The 23,608-nt window shown below is 44.1% G+C and overlaps 1 protein-coding gene across 8 annotated transcripts in view; it reads left to right on the forward strand.

The window, feature by feature from the left end:
• flnc (filamin C) overlaps positions 1 to 23,608 on the forward strand; it is a 183,008-nt gene that overhangs the window by 108,768 nt on the left and 50,632 nt on the right. For all 8 annotated transcript variants that reach the window (XM_062983398.1, XM_062983402.1, XM_062983399.1 and 5 more), the window contains 13 exons: positions 5,264 to 5,377; positions 6,908 to 7,051; positions 8,703 to 8,826; positions 9,789 to 9,949; positions 10,930 to 11,020; positions 11,372 to 11,541; positions 11,665 to 11,782; positions 12,105 to 12,367; positions 15,774 to 16,371; positions 18,450 to 18,623; positions 20,085 to 20,247; positions 22,136 to 22,296; positions 22,943 to 23,110. In XM_062983398.1, the coding sequence (XP_062839468.1) occupies positions 5,264 to 5,377; positions 6,908 to 7,051; positions 8,703 to 8,826; positions 9,789 to 9,949; positions 10,930 to 11,020; positions 11,372 to 11,541; positions 11,665 to 11,782; positions 12,105 to 12,367; positions 15,774 to 16,371; positions 18,450 to 18,623; positions 20,085 to 20,247; positions 22,136 to 22,296; positions 22,943 to 23,110 (2,449 nt within the window). The remainder of the gene's footprint in view (positions 1 to 5,263; positions 5,378 to 6,907; positions 7,052 to 8,702; positions 8,827 to 9,788; positions 9,950 to 10,929; positions 11,021 to 11,371; positions 11,542 to 11,664; positions 11,783 to 12,104; positions 12,368 to 15,773; positions 16,372 to 18,449; positions 18,624 to 20,084; positions 20,248 to 22,135; positions 22,297 to 22,942; positions 23,111 to 23,608) is intronic.

Below are 23,608 nucleotides of genomic sequence, written 5' to 3' on the forward strand. Positions count from 1 at the left end.
CTCACAGTGAGGAAGTTCTTCCTGATGTTCAGGTGGAATCTCCTTCCTTTCCTGTAGTTTGAAGCCCTTGTTCCCTTGTGTCCTAGTCTGCAGGGCAGCAGAAAACAAGCTCCCTCCCTCCTCCCTATGACTTCCCCTCACGTATTTGTACATGGCTCTCATGTCTCCTCTCAGCCTTCTCTTCTGCAGGCTAAACATGCCCAGCTCTTTAAGCCGCTCCTCATAGGGCTTGTTCTCCAGACCCGTCATCATTTTAGTCGCCCTCCTCTGGACGCTTTCCAGCTTGTCAACATCTCCCTTCAACTGCGGTGCCCAAAATTGAACACAGTGTGATCCCAGGTGTGGCCTGACCAAGGCAGAAGAAAAGGGAGCATGACTTCCCTGTATCTAGACGCTATTCCCCTATTGATGCAGGACAGAATCCCATTGGCTTTTTTAGCAGCCGCATCACATTGTAGGCTCATGTTCATCTTCCTCCCCACAAGGACTCCAAGGTCTTTTTCGCACACACTGCTGTCAAGCCAGGCATCGTCCCCCATTCTGTATCTTTGATTTCCATTTTTTCTGCCGAAGTGAAGTCTCTTGCATTTGTCCCTGTTGAACTTCATTTTGTTAGTTTCAGCCCATCTCTCTAGTCTGTCAAGATCGTTTTGAATTCTGCTCCTGTCTTCTGGAGTGTTAGCTATCCCTCCCAGTTTGGTGTCGTCTGCAAACTTGATGATCGTGCCTTCTAACCCTTCGTCTAAGTCGTTAATAAAGATGTTGAACAGAACCGGGCCCAGGACGGAGCCCTGCTTGTGGCACTCCACTTGTCACTTCTTTCCATGATGAAGACGACGCATTGGTGAGAATCACCCTTTGGGTTCGTTCGCTTAGCCAATTACAGATCCACCTAACCGTAGTTTTGTCTCGCCCACATTTTACTAGTTTGTCTGCCAGAAGGTCGTGGGGGACTTTGTCGAAGGCCTTACTGAAATCCAGGTACGCTACATCCACAGCATTCCCTGTATCGACCCAACTCGTAACTCTATCGAAAAAAGAGATCAGATTAGTCTGGCATGACTTGTTTTTGGTAAATCCGTGTTGACTATTAGCAATGACCGCATTTGTTTCTAAGTGTTCGCAGACCACTTCCTTAATGATCTTTTCCAGAATTTTGCCTGGTATTGATGTGAGGCTGACCGGACGGTAATTGTTTGGGTCGTAAGGACAAGTTTTTCATGTGAGTAAATGTCCTGTTCTTTATTGTATGAGTAGACTCCAGTTTCTATATAACTTGACTCAAACCTGCAACCGGTTTACTCGCCACAGAATAAAACTCCTTGCAGAGTACATGAGGCAATGAAGACAAGCTGATCCACCTACCCAGAAAACTGATGGTGAACTTCTCACCTTAAAAGTTGAACCTTTTCTGTTTATTTCAACCCAACCGCCTGACGAAGACTCCTGTGAGTCAAAACCGGTTGCAGGTTTGAGTCAAGTTATATGGAAACTGGAGTCTACTCATACAATAAAGAACAGGACATTTACTCACATGAAAAAACTTGTCCTTATACTTCAAGAGAAGAACTGCTGATTTCTACTTATATGCGATTGGGAAAGTCCTGTTTTTTGGATAGACATTGATTTTTGGATATACATTAAGTTTGTTTGATTATTTTCATATCACCACAAGCAGTGGATTTTGGTTAACCAAAAAAATGCCCGGCTTGTCAAAACTGTCTTACTTAAAGTAATAACTTCAACACTATAGCCCACAGCTGAAGTTACAAAGCAAAGTCTTATTAACAGTGAGAGTACTACAAAGCAAGAATAAACAATAGCCAAGGTTTGTGTCGAGAGTCCCCCCCCAAACCCCCCCCCCCCAAAAAAAAAAACCCCAGCTTGGGGTCTCCCTTTCCCTTGGAATCATCAGCCTCGAGATCCTGAACTGTTGAATCTGAGACAAGTGCTTTTGAAGAAGCTGCACCTCTCTGCTCTTCCTCTGCCTTTGTGCTTCTTTAATCAAACACTGAAACTGGATCTATGCCAAGAGCCCTTGTCAGTTCACTGTTCATTGTTGTTCCAAATTATTTAAACTTACTCACACTCAGACGGTAATGGTGGAAGAGAGAGATCAAGTAACTTTAGTAAGTAACTTTATTTTTCTACCCCGCCACCATCTCCCCGCAGGGACTCAGGGCAGCTAACACGGGACAACGGCCCGAAAACAGTAAACAAGTACAACAATTAAAACATATTGCCATGAATAAAACACAATAAAATCACATTATGCAAACAATACATCAAGCATATGGTCAGGCCTTTTACTGTATATACTCGAGTGTAAGCCTAGTTTTTCAGCCCTTTTTTAGGACTGAAAAAGCCCCTCTCGGCATATACTCGAGCGAGGGTCCTGGTTGGCTTATATTTGGGTCAGCTTATACTCAAGAATATGTGGTACATTTATTATTTTTCTCTATTATTATTGGTATTATTACATTTATTATTTTTCTCTATTATTGTTGTTAGAATAACAGTACATTTATTTTACTCTATTTTTATTATTAATAATACATTTATTATTTCACCCTGATATTATTATTGTTAGTATTAAAGTTATTATTTTACTCTATTATTATTAAAAGAATACATAAGGGCATTTACATTGAAGAAGATGAGAATAATGATTTAATCAGAGTCGGAAAGTCTTATCTTAAATTAGAGTTTTATGTAAATATTCAAAAACATTTAACCTACCGATGCCTCGATTAATGTAATTTTATTGGTATCTATTTTTATTTCTGAAATTTACCACTCTCAGCTTATACTTGAGTCAATGTTTTCCCAGTTTTCTTGTGATAAAATTAGGTGCCTCGGCTTATATTCGAGTAGGTTTATACTCGAGTATATACGGTATCTTTTTGCCATGCGTGCTTATCTCTATGTTGACATTATTTCTCTCTCACTTGATTGGAGGTGTCATTCTGGTCTGGCCTCTCTAGGCACTGAGTGATTTTAATGTCTCAGTTACCAGGCACATGTCTTGGGAATGATTTCTTCCTGGTATATAGCTCCACCAATTGATTAATAGGTTTACAGTCCAAGAGTCAAACACAGAGAGTTCACTTAGGAAGTGTGCAGGGTTTCAGGAGCACAAACTGTAGTCAAAGCTTCAAGGGTTAAGACAGATAATCAAGAGTCTAAGGGAAGTCCAATATCCATAAGTCAAAACCAGGCAGGTTGTTCAAAAGTCCAGGGATTCAAAGTACATCAAGGTCCATGATGAGATAGAAGAGCAACAGAGTCCCCAACAAGATTATCATCACAGTTCAAGGTTCAGCAAGATAGGTCACAAGATTCCAGGGTACAGGTTAGGACAACACCATCCTTCAACCTGGAGGAAAAAACAGCCACCACCCGCAATCAAGTATAATGGATATTTTTCTCCTGCAAAGAGCCATCTCTGATTAGGGTCTTTTTATGCAGCTGATCACAGCTGCATCCCATCTCTGCAAGCCGCCTCCTGATTGCTGCTGCCTGTGAGTCCTTACAGACAGATCACTCTGACCTTTTGATCCAGGAGGGAGATTCACCCCTTCCATACATGTCGCAGCTGCTATACTACCCACTACCAGCCTGCTGAGTATGATACTATATTAACCATCACCAGACTTCCAGGCATTATATATGTTAACTACAACCAACATGTCACTATACCAGGCATGGGCAAACTAAGGTCCAGGGGCCGGATGCGGTCCCCTGGGCACTTACTTCAGGTCCTCCATTTTCCCTGTTCTTTTGGCATAAGGACGTGGAAGCCCACCACATCCTTATGCAGAAAGGATAGGTGAGGAATGGATGCAGCAACTGAGAGCCCTCTAGAAGACTCTCAGCCACCACGTGTCTCGCCTTCCTCCTGACATAAGGACGGTGCAAGCAGCCTCATCCTTATGCCAGGAAGATGGTCCAAGGAAGGCACGCAGTGGTTGAGAGCCCTCTGGAGTGCTCTCGGATGTCGCCTGTCGCGTCCTCCTCTCGGCATAATGCTGAAAGGACTGCTTGAAGATTGGGCGAGGAGGATCGGGGCAGTCGCCACATGTCTCGTTTTCCTCCCAGCAGGCAGCCCCATCCTTATGCCAGGAGGACAACCTGAGGATGTCCGGGGCCCTGCCCCACCCTCTCCTAGGCCCTCCCCCTTCCACGCAGTGTGTACTCAGCCATCCTCCTTGCCCGGCCCGGCTCTTCCAGCTGGGCCCATAATGAGGCCCCAAGGCAAAAAAGTGCCTGCACTATACCAACCACCATCAACTGCTGGACATGACAGTAGGACTCCATTTGCCCAAGCAGATTGGACTCATTTTTGGAGGTAATGTCCTGCCCAAAATCCACCCCCAACCATGGCTTGACCAATGCAAAAGACTCTGTTCTGATCTTTAAGTTGGGCAACATTGTACTTTTCGGGCCCTTGAAGAAGTCCCATCATGAATCCGCCCCCTAAACCACCAACTCCCCTTTTTTCAAAATTGATGAATATTTCTCCACCTTTCAACTTCTTACTTTCTGACAACTCGCTCTTTTGACAGATCTAAATTATAGCTATGGGTTGTATTTTTCACCTCTGGTCCACTTTGTTGATCATGCACTGTCAATTGGACCAGCACCATCTAGTGTTCAATCTTGCAATTTAACACTGGGTTTTACTTTTCAACCATTTCCGGTTTTTGACTGTGCTTTGATCCTTAAACTATGGAATAACTAGGGATGGTCTTCCGCCCCTTAAACACATGGGAAAAAATGAAAATTTCCCCGCTTCATCCTAGCAAACATCCCATAAAACTGTACTACCTCAAATGCATATGTTTTCCTCTGCAGTCATTCTTTCCTCTTGGCATTTTAAAAAGGACCAAAGAGGAAAACAGAGTTATTTGGGCTTTCTGTTGTGGATAATATGGTCTATGGCAGATCTATACTGTGATTCCTGCAATAGAAACAAAGCAGAGACTGGCAAAGGGCATTTTTGGACAATATTTCCCAGGGATTCTGGGAGATGCCACCCAAGAAAAATACTTTTCCAAGCTCTGGAGGAAGAGTTTCAGAATTGCAATAGATATATAGACCTTTATGTGTAGTCATGGCACTCCACAACTGGGCCTCGGTTCCTTGGATGGACATCTTTCTAGAGTGGTTTAGTTATGCATTCCTACATGGCAGAGGATTGGACTAGAAGGCTCTTGGGGTCCCTTCTAACTCTTAATATTTGACAATTCTATGTCTCTCTCAGGTGAAAGCTTTTGGACCTGGTCTGGAACCGGTTGGCTGCATTGTGAACAAACCAGCTGAATTCACCATTGATGCCAGAGGAGCAGGGAAGGCAGAGCTCAAGATCTACGCCCAGGTAGGTGTTATTATCTTGAATAATAAAGCTCTTATTTCATTATTCCTTATTGTTGCACCCCTAGGCTGCATAGGCACCTTGAAACCACACTGGAGCCCAGAATATAAGCAAACAAGCTGTTTATTGAAGATTATAAGTAAGCACAAGCAAATAAAGTTCAGAGTCAATAAAATGGGTTAAAACCACAAGAGCAATGTACTTGAAAGTCTTTAAGCAAGAGTCTAAGAAAGTCACTCAAAAATATTATAGTCCAAACTAGAACTTGACCTCAGTCCCATGAGAAGTATAAGAATAGTCTGAACAGGATTCAATTCCAAGGCATGAAACAATCTGGAAACCACAGGAAACAAGGCTAGAATGCAGGATCAAACTCCAAAGTAATCCAAGGTATTAGAAATCTACAGGGCAAAGTCACTGGAGCATTCAACTGGATTCAAAGTCAAAAACAAGGCAGGAACTTGAATTAAAATCCACGGATGCAAAGCATACAAGAACACGGAGCAAGATCTTTCTCTCTTGAATTGCAAAGTTGACACCTTTGCTGTGAGCCTCCGGTGGCCTAGGGGATAAAAGCCTCCTGACTTGAAGGTTGGGTTGCTGACCTGAAGGCTGCCAGGTTCGAATCCCACCCGGGGAGAGCGCGGATGAGCTCCCTCTATCAGCTCCAGCTCCATGCGGGGACATGAGAGAAGCCTCCCACAAGGATGGTAAAACATCAAAAACATCCGGGCGTCCCCTGGGCAACGTCCTTGCAGACAGCCAATTCTCTCACTCCAGAAGCAACTCCGGTTGCTCCTGACACGGAAAAAAAATTCCCTTTGCTGTGCAGAGAAAGAACCTGGCATTTAAGGAAAATCCAAGGTTATCCTTCCATGAGAAAACTGTTTCTTACATGAGAAAACTACTCATTAGCGTGCTTCAAAAGCAGTCGTTTACTCCTTCATAAACATTCTCGCTCCCTCCTTTCATGAGTGATCGCCTCCCTCCTGTCAAATACATCATTCTCCTCCAAACTAGAATGCCCATCTGGCACCTGGTGAACTGGCCTTGACAGCGGGGAAGAATGCGGTTCAGAATGCCTGCTTGCAACCATTCTGTCTCTGGTCCCAGAATCCACTGGAACAGACTCTGGCTGCATCTCAGGCTCAAATTCTGGCTGCATCTCAGGCTCAAACTCTGGCTGCATCTCAGGCTCAAACTCTGGCTGCATCTCAGGCTCAAACTCTGGCTGCATCTCAGGCTCAAACCCAGCATCCTCTGGAAAGCCGGTGCAGGGACAATCACTGGCTGAATGGGCCCAATCTCAGTCTCAGGCTGAACTACAACACTTATCATCTTTTCCCCAACATGTCACCCTTAGTGCAATTCAAACATTTCTTCACCGTAATCAGACCTGTGAATTATCAAAGTCTATGGTTAACGTATTATTCTCCTTTCCACGACAAAAAGGCAAGGCAATCAAGGGTTCTCGATCTATAGGTGCATCTTCACTGTAGGATTAATGCAGTTTGGCACCACCTTCTCTTTCAGGATGCGGAAGGCGTTGCCATCAACATCAAGGTCAAGAACAACGGGGACGGCACCTTCTCCTGCGTCTACGTCCCCACCAAGCCCATCAAGCACACCATCATCATCAGCTGGGGGGGCGTCAACATCCCCAAGAGCCCCTTCCGGGTGAGTAGACCAGGAGACCCTTTCTGGGACCTATTATTATTATTATTATTATTATTATTATTATTATTATTATTATTATTATCTTACGTTTGGGGCTGAATGTCAGTGGCTAGAAGTGGAGGACAGCAAAGCCCAGTGACTCCAAAGTCCACCAGCCCAGTTCCATTTGGGGTTAGGCCTTGGGGAGATTAGAATAGTCCTGCTGTTTTTGGAAAGGAAGAAGGATACACTAGGTTTTCTATGCAATGGGAATGCACTGAGACCAGTAAACCACAAGGAGAGCCAGTTGTTGTTGCAATGGGGCCAGTCAACTACAAGGAGAGGCAAGTAATCAATGAATTGAGTTGTTGTTGTTGTTGTTGTTGTTGTTGTTGCTGTTGTTAGACCTAACCCAGTGCTAGGTTCACATGGGGAAGATGTGTAGGAATATTTGATATCTATAATAGAGTCCAGTGCTATAGATGAGCTACCCTGTTTCCCCAAAAATAAGACATCCTCTGAAAATAAGACCTAGCAGAGGTTTTGCTGAATTGCTAAATATAAGGCCTTCCCCGAAAGTAAGACCTAGCAAAGTTTTTGTTTGGAAGCATGCCCACCGAACAGAACACCACAACACGCAGGATTGGTAAATTTACATACATAGATTGTTGTACTTTGAAAGTACAAATGTACAACATAGATTGTTGTACTTTGAAAGAATGGTAGCAACAAGAAATTTTTGATAGGATTCACAGTTTGTCTGGTTATGCTGGTTTGTGATGACAACTACTGTACAGTATATGATAAATGTTCATTTTTTGTTCAACAATAAATGTGAATTCTTCTTCATGGAAAAATAAGACATCCCCTGAGAATAAGACCTAGCGCTACTTTGAGAGCAAAAATTAATATACGATAAGAAAACACACAGGATAGAGCTCTGGTAAGGTTTTCAAAAGGGTAAAAACCTACTTTTATTGTTGGGGGCAATACCTTTTGTAGAGAGTAGAAAGACAAAATAAAGTCACCTAACTTGGGTAGAAGAGTCCCTAATGCCTCTGTGTTGGCTATGTCCATATTGGGGCAGGGAAACCTCAGGATGCTAAAATAACATTCAATACTTTATGGGAAGAAGTGGAAAGTGACCTCTCCATGCAGGCAGGTTGCAAAATACAGTAGAGTCTCACTAATCCAAGCCTCGCTTGTCCAAGCCTCTGGATAATCCAAGCCATTTTTGTAGTCAATGTTTCCAATATATCGTGATATTTTGGTGCTAAATTTGTAAATACAGTAATTACAACATAACATTACTGCATATTGAACTGCTTTTTCTGTCAAATTTGTTGTATAACATGAAGTTTTGGTGCTTAATTTGTAAAATCATAACCTAATTTGATGTTCAATAGGCTTTTCCTTGATCAGTCCTTATAATCCAAGATATTCGCTTATCCAAGCTTCTGCCGGCCCGTTTAGCTTGGATTAGTGAGACTCTACTGTACCTTGAGTTGTATAGATATAGGAAACAGGTGAAAAGAAGGCAGCTGGCATGTGCTACAGGGTTCCCCCTGTCCCCAATTGCTCTTTCCACGTATCTCGATGCTTCTTCTTGTCCAACAAGAAGCACCTGCGCATCCCAGTGCATGAATATCTCTCCTTTCCTTCCTATCGACAGGTCATGGTGGGCGAAGGGAGTTACCCAGACAAGGTCAAGGTATACGGTCCTGGAGTGGAGAAGACGGGGTTGAAAGCCAACGAACCCACTTACTTCACGGTGGATTGCAGTGACGCGGGACAAGGTTTGTAGGGTGTTGTGTGTGGGTGGCTTCGGATTTCTTTGCAACTTGTCTGGAAGAGTTGGATTGAAGCAGACCCAGAAAAACCTGTGGGGACATTTACACTGTAGAATTAGTGCTGTTTGACACCACTTCATATCCCGGACGAGCCCCCAAAATGTAATAGTCAGTAGTTCAAGGATAACACCGAGTTTTCTGAAGTGGAAAAAAGCAGGATTTTATTTGTAACTGGGCTCTAAGCAAGATCTCTCCTTCATTCTCAGGTGTCTCAAATCTTGAGTTACAATGGATTATATAGTTGGAGTGTGTACAAACATCCCATTGTCAGGGTTGTTGTATGTCTTTCGGGCTGTGTGGCCATGTTCCAGAAGTATTTTCTCCTGATGTTTCGCCCACATCTGAAACGTCAACACTCTGAGGACAGAGGAGCCCCAAGGATGGCTAATGACTCTGAACAAAGGATGCCCCCCAGACAAGAGACAAACCTTTCCAGTGCTAATTAGGGTGATTGATTGCAACATTAACGCTGGCTTCCAGCTGACAAAGGACTCTTGTCACACCCTGGACTCTCCACAGATATATATTTACCTTCCTTGCCTAGTTTATCCATGCCTCACAATCTCTGAGGATGCCTGCCATAGATGTGGGCAAAACGTCAGGAGAGAATACTTCTGGAACAGCCCGAAAGACATACAACAACCCTGTGATCCCGGCCATGAAAGCCTTCGACAACACATCCCATTGTCATTTTTTAAGAGATTATCAATTGGGTATTGTCAGGCCACACACCCATTCCGTAAGCATTCCCTTGCTTATGTGACTAAGGCATTTTTGCTAACCTTGCACTCTTGCTGAGCCTCCGCAATCTACTGGCTTACAGAAATGCTAGGCAGAAATGAACCCTTTGACTGCTGGGCAATCCTGGATTGTATCTTACCTTATGTACTATTGCTCCTGTTTTGCAGGGGACGTGAGCATTGGCATCAAGTGTGCTCCAGGGGTGGTGGGGCCCGTGGAGGCCGACATCGATTTCGACATCATCAAGAATGACAACGACACCTTCACAGTGAAATACACCCCTCCAGGTCCCGGGCGGTACACCATCATGGTGCTCTTTGCCAACCAGGTCAGTGGGGGGGGGGGGAGCCACTGGTGTGGACTGGGGTGTACTGGGAAATAGGGAAGAAGGACACAAGGCTGTGAACAGGTTCTGTGAGCTATTTAAAGCTGAGCACTGGAGACCAGAGCCTGGAAAACCTATGTCTTTGGACTACATCTCCCAGCTTCATAACACTGTGGAACAAAATTTGAAAAAAAAAATCCATTCCTGGTTTGAAGGTGTTATTTCCTGTTAAATTATGTGGTCCTTACTTTGAAAATAGTTGTTGTACTCCAGAAACTTTGTTTTTGTGCCACAAACTATGTTGTGGGATGTCCCTCCCACAAAAACAAAATTTGTGCCAACTAATAAAATTTTCCCATGTCTTTATGATAGAACCAATTTGGAAATGACATTGATAACCCAGGAACAAAAACGTAACATTTCCAAGCTCTGCTAGAAACACAAGACTCATTTGTTGTTGTGTACTTCCAACTAATTTCTGAGTTATGATGACCCCCATATGAGGCTGAGAAGGCATAACTTGGTACCATAAATATAATAAATATAATAATACCAGGGTCACCCAGTGGCTTCCCATGGCCAAGGAGCAATTTGAACTCTGCTGTCCTTAGTCAAACCAGGATACCACACTGGCCCCCACAGGCTTTATTGTAATCAGGTGTCAGTGGACAGTGAATCCATTCCAAATGTTAGCCCAGACTTTAAAGAGGCTATACTAAGATCCAGTACTAAGATCCTATACTAAGTTAGAGAAATCTATCTCTTGGAAGGGAAATCCACTCCTGGAAGAGTTATTATCATGGGGAAAAGGGGTCTCCACTGAGGCTTTATCCCCAATACATGTTTCCACAATAAGACAAATTTTCCAAAATTCAATTATCACAGGGACAGAAAATGGGGTGAAATGGGGGATTTGCCTTGTAAGGGCCAAATTTGTAGTGATCTCCAAGGCCACCATGTTGACCCAGTCCTTCCCTCCATAGGAGATCCCCATCAGCCCTTTCCACATCAAGGTGGATCCTTCCCACGATGCCAGCAAAGTCAAGGCAGAGGGGCCAGGACTCAACCGGACAGGTGAGTGCCAACTGGCCAAAGAAAGAGGAGAAGATGGGAAATAGGTCACCAAAAGTGGTGGCTTCTTTGTTCTTGGAGAGAGACAATTCATGGTGAGATGAAAGCTCAGTGAGTTCTCTCTCTGTAAACCAGAATTGCCAATGTGTTAGAGAGACCCAGCACCTGGGAAGTAGAGGATGATATGCTTTGAATGTGATTTTCCTGCTTCTTGGCATAATGGGGTTGGATTGGATGGCCCATGAGGTCTCTTCCAACTCTATAATTCTATGATTCTATGTGTTCTTCCCCCTTGAAAGGGCATTGCTGTGAAACTAGGTGAAGCTCTTCCTCACTGTGACCTTTCCTTGGCAGGTGTGGAGGTGGGAAAGCCCACCCACTTCACCGTCTTCACCAAGGGTGCTGGCAAGGCCAAGCTGGACGTCCACTTTGCCGGAGCGGCCAAAGGAGAGGTGGTGCGTGACTTTGAGATCATCGACAACCACGACTACTCCTACACGGTCAAATACACAGCTGTGCAACAGGTGAGATGGACGAGACACACAGGATGCTGTGCGATACAGTGAGTTAGACCAGGCATGGGAGGAGACATGTGTCATGTACTTTCTGTGCCTGATACTGATCCGGTTTCTCCTCCTGCAAATTAGGGCAATATGGCCGTGACCGTGACCTACGGAGGCGACCCCATTCCCAAGAGTCCCTTCCCTGTCAATGTGGCTCCGCCCCTCGACCTGAGCAAGGTCAAAGTGCAAGGACTCAACAACAGTAAGTGGGGTCAAGGGTCCACGCAGGGATGATGGGATGAACAAGGTTTGGAGGAAGAATCCTGACATCTGGACCTACACTCTAGAATGGATGCAGTTTGACACTGCTTTAACTGTTTTGGCTCAGTGCTATGGAATTGAAATATGGAAGGCAACCTCAGATGTGATTGCCTTCAAAGTCTTGCAGCAATGAACTCAGTCCTGAAACTATTGTTGGTTCCTCTCCAACTTCTCCTGGCTATCTGTTCCAGCTTTTTACGTTCACAACCTCTTTTGCATAAGTAGCCATGCCAATCTCCCTTACCTTCCCCCTTTTCCTGCAGAAGTGGACGTAGGTCGAGATCAAGAGTTTACCATCAACACCAAAGGCGCTGGCGGTCAAGGCCAGGTGGACGTGAAGATCAGCTCTCCCTCCCGACGGCCCATTCCCTGCAAAGTGGAGACGGGCACCAACAACGACCTCCACTCCGTGAAGTATATGCCACCCGAGGAGGGGCCCTACAAAGTGGACATCACCTATGACGGACACCCTGTCCCAGGAAGCCCCTTCACGGTGGAGGCCGTCATGCCCCCAGACCCATCCAAGGTAAGCACCCAAGGCAGGAGTGTTCTGCAAAAGGTGAAGTCGCTTGTCTTTCCTTCACTTTCTCATTCCCTCACTTCCCTCCTTCTCTCACTTTGTGGTTCCCTCCTTGTCTGCCTTGGCCTTTCCCTCACTTCCTTCTTTCTCATGCTTGTCTTTCCCTTCCTTCCTTCCTTCCTTCCTTCCTTCCTTCCTTCCTTCCTTCCTTCCTTCCTTCCTTCCTTCCTTCCTTCCTTCCTTCCTTCCTGACTTCCTTCCTTCCTTCCTTCCTTCCTTCCTTCCTTGCTTCCTTCCTTCCTTCCTGACTTCCTTCCTTCCTGACTTCCTTCCTTCCTTCCTTCCTTCCTTCCTTCCTTCCTTCCTTCCTTCCTTCCTGACTTTCTTTCTGTCTTCCTTCCTTCCCTCCCTCCCTCCTTCCTTTGCTCACTTTTTCCTTCCCTCACTTACTTGTTCCCTCACTTGTCTTTCCCTCACTGTTCTCCCTTTCTTTTCCTCCTTCTCTCACTTTCCCCCTTTCTTCACTTTCTCATTCCCTCACTTCCCTCCTTCCCTCACTTTGTGGTTCCCTCCTTGTCTGCCTTGCCCTTTTCCTCCCTTCTTTCTCATGCTTGTCTTTCCCCCCTCCCTCCCTCCCTCCCTCCCTCCCTCTCTTTCTTTCTTTCTTTCTTTCTTTCTTTCTTTCTTTCTTTCTTTCTTTCTTTCTTTCTTTCTTTCTTGTCTTCCTTCCTTCCCTCCCTCCCTCCCTCCTTTGCTCCCTTTTTCCTTCCCTCACTTTTTTCCTTCCTTCAGTTCTTGGTTTCCTCACATTCCTCCTTCCCTCACTTACTTGTTCCCTCACTTGTCTTTCCCTCACTTTTAATCATCCTTGAGTTTTCTTCTTCCCTCGCTTGTCTTTCTCTCACTGTTCTCCTCCCTTCACTTTCCTCCTTTCTTCACTTTCTCACTTCCCTCACTTTAATCTGTCCCACACTTGTTTTTTCCTTGCTTTCCTTTTCCTTCACTTTCCTTCTTCCTTTCCCTTTTTCTCCTTCCCTCACTTTAGCATGTAGTCACATTCTTTCCTCATTTATTCTATTCCCTCACTTTCTGGTTTCCCTACTTGTTTTTCACTTGCTTTCCCCTTCCCTCACTTCCTTCTTCCCTCAATGTTTTCCTCCCTGTGTCTGTCTTTTCCTTCCTTCCTTCTTCCCCCCTTTCTTCACTTTCTCACTTCCCTCACTTTCATCCACCCCATCCTTGTCTTTTCTTTGCTTTCTTTTTCCTTCACTTTCCTTCTTCCTTTCCTTTTCTCCTTCCCTCACTTTAGTCACTTTTCTTCTTTCCCTATTTTTTCCCATTTCTATACTTTCTCATTCCCTGCTTGTCTTTTCCTTCCTCCCTCCTTCCTTCACTTTCCCCTTCACGTTTTCTTCCTTCACTTTACACATTCCCTCACTTTCATCCCTCCCATACATTCCTTTCACTTCTCTCACTTCCTTCCTTCCCTCACTTTCCTTCTTTACTCGTTTTTTCCTTCCCTCTCTTTCGGTGTCCCTCGCTTGTCTTTCACTTGCTTTCTCCTTTCCTCAGTTCCTCCTTCCCTTCCTTTCTTCACTTTCCCATTTCTCTCACTTTACACTTTCCCCCACTTTCATCTGTTTCACTTGCGGTCTCCTTTCTGCACTTCTTTCCTTCCCTCACTTTATGTCGCACCTCAGCCTTGATTCACCTTGCTCTAACACATAAACACCACAGCAGGTTGGAGTCTTTTTAGTTTATTAAGGAAAGATAGTAAAAAAAAGTCAGTTACAAATATAGTCTTGAGATATAAGTCAGGAAGTCATGAGGAATAAACAACATCCAAAGAGAGCATGGCAAATTCCAAGGAACATGGATACATGGGCTGCAATATAATCCAAAGCACAGCAGGAAAACTGGAGCTTGCTTCTCCGGTAAAAGAAAGTTGCTTTGACAAAAGCTTTCCCCCGAATGCACCCCTTTTAATACTCTTTGCAAAACATGAAAACATTTCTCTGCCCCCTCACCTCCCCCCACCTGTTTGCAATTCTCACACTACACCTTACCCTCAATTCCAAATGCTCAGCTCTATCTAAGGAGCCCATCCCATCAAGGTCAGCTTGCTCGTTATTTCACTGAGACTCATTATTAAGTTGGGAACCTTCTATCCTCCCTTCTTCCATTCCCTTGTTAGTGTGCACCTGGATGGCTTCAGAGGCTTCAGGGTCATCCACTCCAACCCTCCCTGTGGGAAACTGAACCTGCACTCTCTGTTCCTCATCTTCCAAATCTACAGGCCTTTCGGGGAGATTTTGAACCTGAATCTTTCCTCATCAGAGTCAATCTTGTTGGGAATTGATGAGCTGTTAAGCTTAAATCACCCCCTTTATGAGGTAAATTCCCATTAAAATAGCAGAGTAAATGCAGCAGTGAGACTTATGCGGTGAGTTTAGGAAAGCCTCTGTGTCTTCAGGATGGCAAAAGGACTGCAAAGCTAGCTTTAAAGTTCTATTTATTTATTTATTTATTTATTTATTTATTTACAGCATTTATATTCCGCCCTTCTCACCCCGAAGGGGACTCAGGGCGGATCACATTACTCATATAGGCAAACATTCAATGCCTTTTAACATACAACAAAGACAAGACAAACATAGGCTCTGAGCGGGCCTCGAACTCATGACCTCCTGGTCAGAGTGATTCATTGCAGTGACTGATTGCAGCTGCTCTCCAGCCTGCGCCACAGCCCGAGCCTTTAAAAAAATTAAATTTTTAATAATTTTTATTAGATTTTTAAAGTGATGCTGACGTACAAACTTAAAAACATGGGAGAGTTACATAAGGGAAGAAGCTAGCTTTAAAGTTTAAAAGCATTTATTGAGGTAAAAAGAAATCCATTGATGGATAGAAAGGTTTGGAGCTAACTAGCTAATCTATCCTGATCTAATACACATAGACGGATTAAAATAACAAAGGTCTAGATAGCTACATCTTGACTAGAAGAGGGGATAAAATGCGTCCTCTCTGGAACAAAGCAGGAAGATGGAATGGCAGCCAACCTCGTGGTGGTCGCTTCTTCTCTAGGGCCATAAACATTCCAAAGGCCAAATTGGGGAAGTTACGTCAACCCTAGGAGAGATCACATTTCTAAAGCATCAAAGGGTGGGTTGACCTAAACAGGACAGGAAAGAGGAAACTATAGTGAAGCCTAATCAAAGCATGCATGGAACTGGGGAAGGTGTCCCTAACTCTTTTCTAGGCTTCCTATCTAACCATAGAGACTTAGGCAGTGCAGGATGACATTTTTACAACAAATCTGAGGTTCAAGCTGAGTCACAACACTTTACTTCTTACCTTACTTCCTTCCTTCCAATCACTTTACTTCTCCCCTCACTTTCTGCTTTTCTCGCAGGTCTGTGCCTACGGCCCGGGGCTGAAGGGTGGCTTTGTGGGCAAGCCGGCCCCGTTCACCATCAACACCAAGGGAGCAGGCACGGGGGGCCTGGGCTTGACGGTGGAGGGTCCCTGCGAGGCCAAAATCGAGTGCCAGGACAACGGGGACGGCTCCTGCTCTGTCTCGTACCTGCCCACTGAGCCCGGGGAGTACGCCATCAACATCCTCTTTGCCGAGGCTCACATCCCGGGCTCCCCCTTCAAGGCGGACATCAAGCCCGTCTTCGACCCCTCCAAGGTGACGGCCAGCGGGCCAGGGCTGGAGCACGGCAAGGTGGGCGAGGTGGCCACTTTCATGGTGGACTGCTCCAAGGCGGGTGATGCCGAGCTCACCATTGAGATCATTTCGGATTCGGGGGTCAAGGCGGAGGTGCTGATCCAGAACAATAGCGACGGGACCTACAGCATCACCTACATCCCCTCCTTCCCGGGCACCTATACCATCACCATTAAATATGGTGGACATGCCGTGCCCAAGTTCCCTGCACGGGTCAATGTGGATCCGGCCGTGGACACCAGCAATGTCAAGGTCTTTGGACCTGGAGTGGAACCACGGGGTATGTTCTGGAGATCTTCTGATGTCTTTCCATCCTGTTGTTGTGTTTTAGATGGCAATTGTGTGGTCCTACAGATTTTCTTGGATTCATCTCCCAGCATTCGTCAATATTCACATTCTTGGAAGGCCATATGCTTCCTATGTCAGGATTATAAGGGGATGAGATCTACACTGTCAACTGAATGCAGTTTGACTCCACTTTCACTGCCATAGTTCACACCTACTGAATCACGAGAGTTGTAGTTTTACAAGATTATTAGGCTTCTCTATGAAATATTTCTGGTGCCTCATCAAACTATAAATCCCATAATTCCATAACAACATTGAGCCACGGCAATTCAAAGTTTCCCAAAACTGCATTAAGTCTACAGTGTTGATGCTTTCATGGTAATGGTCTTGCATCCAAAGATTTAGAAGTGATGTTGTGATATGTTTCCAGTTTGGACAACTTAGGGGACTCCAAATACCTGTCAGTTGCATCTCTCATGGCAATGGTCTTGCATCCAGAGATTTAGAAGAGATGTTGAGAGATGTTTCCAGTTTGGACAACCAAGGAGACTCCAGATATCTATCTGTTGTATCTCTCAAGGCAATGGTCTTGCACTGAGAGATTTAGGAGAGACATTGAAAGATATTTCAAGTTTGGACAACCAAGGAGACTCCAAATATCTGCCTGTTGCATCTTTTGTATCCAGACATGTAGGAGAGATATTGAGAGATGTTTCCAGTTTGGACACCTTTGGGAACTCCAAAATACCTGTCTGTTGCATCTCTCATGGCAATGGTCTTGTATCCAAAGATTTAGAAGAGATATTGAGAGATGTTTCCAGTTTGGACACCTTTGAGGAGTCCAAAATATCTGTCTGTTGCATCTCTCATGGCAATGGTCTTGTATCCAAAGATTTAGAAGAGATATTGAGAGATGTTTCCAGTTTGGACACCTTTGAGGAGTCCAAAATATCTGTCTGTTGCATCTCTCATGGTAATGGTCTTATTTCCAGAGATTTAGAAGAGATATTGAGAGGTGTTTCCAGTTTGGACACCTTTGGGAACGCCAAAATATCTGTCTGTTGCATCTCTCATGGCAATGGTCTTGTATCCAGAGATTTAGAAGAGACATTGAGAGATGTTTCCAGTTTGGACACCTTTGGGAATGCCAAAATATCTGTCTGTTGCATCTCTCATGGCAATGGTCTTGTATCCAGAGATTTAGAAGAGACATTGAGAGATGTTTCCAGTTTGGACACCTTTGGGAATGCCAAAATATCTGTCTGTTGCATCTCTCATGGCAATGGTCTTGTATCCAAAGATTTAGAAGAGATATTGAGAGATGTTTCCAGTTTGGACACCTTTGAGGAGTCCAAAATACCTGTCTGTTGCATCTCTCATGGTAATGGTCTTATTTCCAGAGATTTAGAAGAGATATTGAGAGGTGTTTCCAGTTTGGACACCTTTGGGAACGCCAAAATATCTGTCTGTTGCATCTCTCATGGCAATGGTCTTGTATCCAGAGATTTAGAAGAGACATTGAGAGATGTTTCCAGTTTGGACACCTTTGGGAATGCCAAAATATCTGTCTGTTGCATCTCTCATGGCAATGGTCTTGTATCCAGAGATTTAGAAGAGATATTGAGAGGTGTTTCCAGTTTGGACACCTTTGGGAACGCCAAAATATCTGTCTGTTGCATCTCTCATGGCAATGGTCTTGTATCCAGAGATTTATAAGAGACAGTGAGATGTGTTTCCAGTTTAGGACAACTTAGTGGGGATTCCAATTGTCTGTTTCCTGGGAATGGTCTTACGTCCATCTTGCCCAGTTTACAAGTTCCACTCAGTGCACTTTGCCCAGTTCATTTTATGTTTTTATTGCTGTGTTTCTCAAGTGTTTTATAATGATTGTGATTTTTACTGCCTTTTAAATTTATTTGTGTGTTTTTGTATTTGATATTATTGTATGTTGGTTTTATATCTGTAAGCCGCCCCGAGTCCCTCTGGGGAGATGGTGGCGGGGTACAAAAATAAAATTATTATTATTATTATTATTGCCCATCATAATCCTTCTTGCCGTTGTCCCCCCAGGTGTCCTGCGTGAGGTGACCACCGAATTCACGGTGGACGCCCGTTCCCTGACCAAAACCGGAGGCAACCACATCAAGGTGCGCGTCATCAACCCCTCGGGCGCCAAGACGGACTCCTACATCACCGACAATGGGGACGGCACCTACCGCGTCCAGTACACGCCCTTCGAGGACGGTAAGGCATTTGCAACGTGTGTGTCTTCCACCTTCCTGGAGACTTCTCTTCATTCCTTGGGCTGGGAAGGTCATCTCCTTCAATTCCTAAGGCAGAATGAGCCACAGAGCTACAAAGCATGGGATTCTAGTCTGGCACCTCTTTAACTGCCATAACCTCCATATTATGCAATCCTGGGAGTTGTAGTTTGATGGCTTACATGAAAAGCATTTCCATACAATTTAAAGTCTACAAGCATGCAAACATTAAAACAGAATTCACAAAGCTGTTTTTATAATACGGTATGACTGTGTTTTATTCAGTTAAGTTTGTCTTCATTACTGTATTTTAATATGAATATTAAGTCAATACATAGTTAATGTTATGGTATAGTATGGGGTATAGCACTAGTCCGGCCTATATTCTCAAGCAATCAGAAACTACTTTTATCTGGCATCTGCCAATCCTCATGAATTAACTGAGAGTCTACTGTAATTACATCATGTAACAAAATTTGAAAAAAGGATCTTCACCTTGGAAGAAAAGCAAGGGATGCGCTGGACAAACATACACACCTATATATTTGTATATAGACACACACACACAGAGCCTTTATTGGCATGTAATAACAAAATCACAACACCGTTATATACAACAAGAGGAAGTCACTGGTAAAAAGAAAACATACTTAAAACATTACTAATCTCAAGTATAAAGTTTGCAACAGTCTCACAAAAGAATGCATCGGGATTGTTCAGAAGGTATGGAATTGTATACACCCTGAGAACACGGTGAAAAAAATTGAATTCCTGTATTTCATCCGTATATTATCATATTTGGGGCAAACAAAATTGTGAAGTGTTTCAGCAGGGACAAAGTCACAAGAACAAGCCCTTTTGGAACATTCCATGTTTTTATAAATATCTCCCATTCAAAAGACTGATGGCAACACATGACATCTTGCAGTCGCCATAGCTCTCCTCTGGCTGGGATTGATCAAAATGCATAGATATTCTGCCATGACTCCATGCTCACATGGAATTAATGACGTGGTAAGGGAACAAGTTGTTGTATGTTTTCCGGGCTGTATGACCATGTTCTAGAAGTATTATCTCATGACATTTCGCCCACATCTATGGCAAGCATCCTCAGAGGTTGAGATGTGGGCGAAATGTCAGGAGAGAATACTTCTAGAACATGCCCATACAGCCCGGAAAACATACAACAACCCTGTGATCCTGGCCATGAAAGCCTTTGACAACACATTGAACAAATTGTCTTTGCTGCAAGACTCAGATTATGGAAGTCAAGATCCAAAAATCTGCTCTTGATTGACTTGCAGGCTTCCACATTTGCAAGCATAAAGAGTTGCTTCCAAAGGCAGGCCAATTGTTTTGATCTTTCTGAGGATCAAAGAATCTCATTCTGAAATAACATGTATAAAAGCCAACTTCTCTCTCTCTCTCTCTCTCGTTGTCCCAGGTGTGCACCTGGTGGAAGTGACCTATGACGACGTGCCGGTGCCCAAGAGCCCCTTCCGGGTGGGGGTCACGGAGGGCTGTGACCCCAGCCGCGTCCGCGCTTACGGCCCTGGCCTGGAGGGAGGGCTGGTGAACAAATCCAACCGCTTCACCGTGGAGACGAGGTAGCCCACCTCTCCTTTTCCCTGGGGTGACACTAGGCTTTGGGTGCAGCTACGCTACAGAGAGAGGAGGTTGGGAGGAGACATGAGAGCCAGCACTATTTAGAAGACCTCTTAGTCCCCTTTCATACAGCTATAGAAAATCCACATTGATCTGGATTATATGGCAGGGTGGGCTCAGATATTCCAGTTCAATTCAGATATCTATCTAATACCCTGTCTCCCCTAAAATAAGACATCCCCAGAAAATAAGACCTAGTAGAGGTTTTGCTGAATTGCTAAATATAAGGCCTCCCCAGAAAGTAAGAACTAGAAAAATTTTTGTTTGGAAGCATGCCCACCGAACAGAACACCAGAGCATGCAGGATCGGTAAATGTACATACTATAAAGTGTTGTACATGGAAATAGTGGTAGTAACAAGAAATTCTTGATAGGACTCACAGTTTGTCTGGTTATGCTGGTTTGTGATGACAACTATTGTACAGTATATAATAAATGCTCATTTTTTTGTTCAACAATAAATGTGAATTCTTCTTCATGGAAAAATAAGACATCCCCTGAAAATAAGACCTAGCACATCTTTGGGAGCAAAAATTAATATAAGACACTGTCTTATTCTCGGGGAAACACGGTATTTTCTTGCTGATGACGGGACTGAAAGAGAGCAGAGGCAACATGCTATTATTCTGTCTCTTGACATTAGAATTCCAGATTGCCCAATTGCTCAGGGAGAAAACAAAACAAAACATTTTTTCCTTTTACAAAGCTACAGCATACAATTTATTTATTTGTTTTCTAAGAAAAATTAGAGGTGCCACGGATTGCACTTGGTGTTTCTTGGAGATACACTTGGTGTGTGTCTACATTATATAATTAGCAAAAGAATTCTGGAAAGAAATACATAGGAATATACAGAGAATACTTCAAGTTAAGATTAGTTTAGACCCCAAGTTGCTCCTCCTGGGTATGTATGACAATGTAGAGGAAAAAATAAATAAATCTTATTTAATTATCTGATAACAGCAGCAAGAATGACATATGCTAAGGGATGGAGGGAAAAAAACAGTCCGGATATAAAAAACTGGTTTATTAAAATTTTGGAAATTATGAGTGCAGACAAATTAACATACTTACTATCAAACACTCAAAGCAAACCTAAAAAACAAACAGATTGGGAATTAGTTACAAACTATTTAAGAACAGAGAATTGTAAAGTGATAATATAAAGATACAATAGCCAAAGATAAAAGACTACACAACTGTCCCGGAATAAACACTAAAGGAGAGAAAAATAATACAACAAACAGATAGAAGAGGAAATACAAGCGTATAGTTGATACCAAATGAATATGATACATAACAACACACATCTGATGGAAGTCAATTTTAATTATATGTGATAACAGTTAGTATTTAAGGGATGTTCTGATTTTTTGTTTTTTGCTTTCTGTTTATGTCCTCTTTTTCTTTTTCCTTTTGTTTCCTGATGTAGGGTTTTGATTAATAGATTTCCCCTAACCTCCTATATATATTTTTTTATCCCCATGTTATCCCCCCCGCACTGTGTGTAATTGTCGATGTGATTCACACTCCTTGGCAAATGACTTTAATAAAAATTTATTTAAAATACATTAAATAATTAGTGCAGTTTAATAGCAATTTAACTATCTATGGCTCAATGCGAAGGAGGTATAGTTTGGTGAGGCACTAACATTCTTTGGTAGAGAAGGCTAAAGAGGTCCTAAAATTTCAACTCCCATGATTCTATGGCATTGAGCCACGGACTTTAGAGCAATGACAAGCTGCATTTATTAGGCGGTGTAAATGCACCCTTGTTCTCCAGCCCACCGGCTTTTGGAAGATAACCATGGGTGTTTTCTGGGTTTGCAGGGGAGCCGGGACCGGTGGCCTCGGCCTGGCCATCGAAGGTCCGTCCGAAGCCAAAATGTCCTGCAAGGACAACAAAGACGGCAGCTGCAGTGTGGAGTACATCCCGTTCACCCCCGGAGACTACGACGTCAACATCACTTTCGGAGGACACCCCATCCCTGGTAAGTGGAGGAAAGAAGGCCCAGTCTCTCTCTGGAGACTTCACCCCACTGAACATGTCAAGTGTTTGGATTAGTATCTGGATTAAAGCTGAGAACAACAAATACTATCACATGACAGAATTGGCCCTTTTGCCCATCTCTTCCTGGATAATTTGCAAAACACTCACTGGCCAACCAGCTTAGAAAGCATCCAAAAGGATAACCCTCTGCAATCCCTTTCTCTACCCTACACTTGAAGCCTACGTCATGTGATGAACACAGTGGGTTGCCGTTTCTTAAGTGGGCGGCTCAGTAGTATTTAGTTAATGTGATGACATGGTGGGTCAGTGTAGAAGCAGGCAGAGATGGAGATCCAGTTTTGCTTCTGTGGATAACCTTTTCCATTGGCCATTCCTGGATTTGGCACTGGACTCTCTGATCATCTAATTGGAGTGATGGAAGGGCAGCTAAAGGTGCATCATTCTACACCAGGCATGGACAAACATGGGCCCTCCAGGTACTTTGGACTTCAACTCCCACCATTCCTAACAGCCAATTGTGGGAGTTGAGGTCCAAAACACTTGGAGGGCCCAAGTCTGGGCGTGCTTACTTTAGGCTCTCCCTTGAGTGAAGGGCACTAACTCACCCGTCTTTCCTTCTCCTTCAGGAAGCCCATTCCGTGTCCCTGTCAAGGACGTGGTGGACCCCAGCAAGGTCAAGTGTTCGGGGCCCGGGTTGGGGGCTGGCGTCCGTGCCCGTGTCCCCCAGACCTTCACTGTGGACTGCAGCAAGGCCGGCCTGGCCCCCCTGGAGGTGAAGGTCCTCGGACCCACAGGTACGGATCTCCAGAGGGATCGTGCTTTCTAATCATTCTGGGAGACCTCTCTTATGGAGAGTTCATGGCAGCTTAGAAATGTCTTGGTTCATCCCAGCTCTTTGTTGTCTTCCTCTACGTTTCAATAGTGTTAGGTTTATTTCCTTAGGTTCTGATGGTGGTGGGTCCCTTCCTTTTGGTTCTGATTCTTTTTGGTCCATTCCCTTTGGTACAAGGGTTATCCAGAAAGTAGATTACGTTTTGGAATTAAAAATGAACAAAGTATAGGAGAAAACATTTACCATATGCAGTTGAAAGCCACATCCAAATACCACATCTCACATAGTCGCCATTCAAATCTAGGTACTTACCATAGCGATGGAGCTTTGCAACTTCTTCCCCACTAAATTCTGCCACTTGCGCCCTCCCTTCCCGCAGCTGCGCAGTGTTGCCAAAACGCTGCGTTGCCAGCCACGTCCTCATTGTTGGAAACAAGTGGTCGAGGAAGCAAGCAGCAGA

This window comes from Anolis carolinensis, chromosome 5, assembly GCF_035594765.1.
Source record: "Anolis carolinensis isolate JA03-04 chromosome 5, rAnoCar3.1.pri, whole genome shotgun sequence".
NCBI lineage: Eukaryota > Metazoa > Chordata > Lepidosauria > Squamata > Dactyloidae > Anolis > Anolis carolinensis.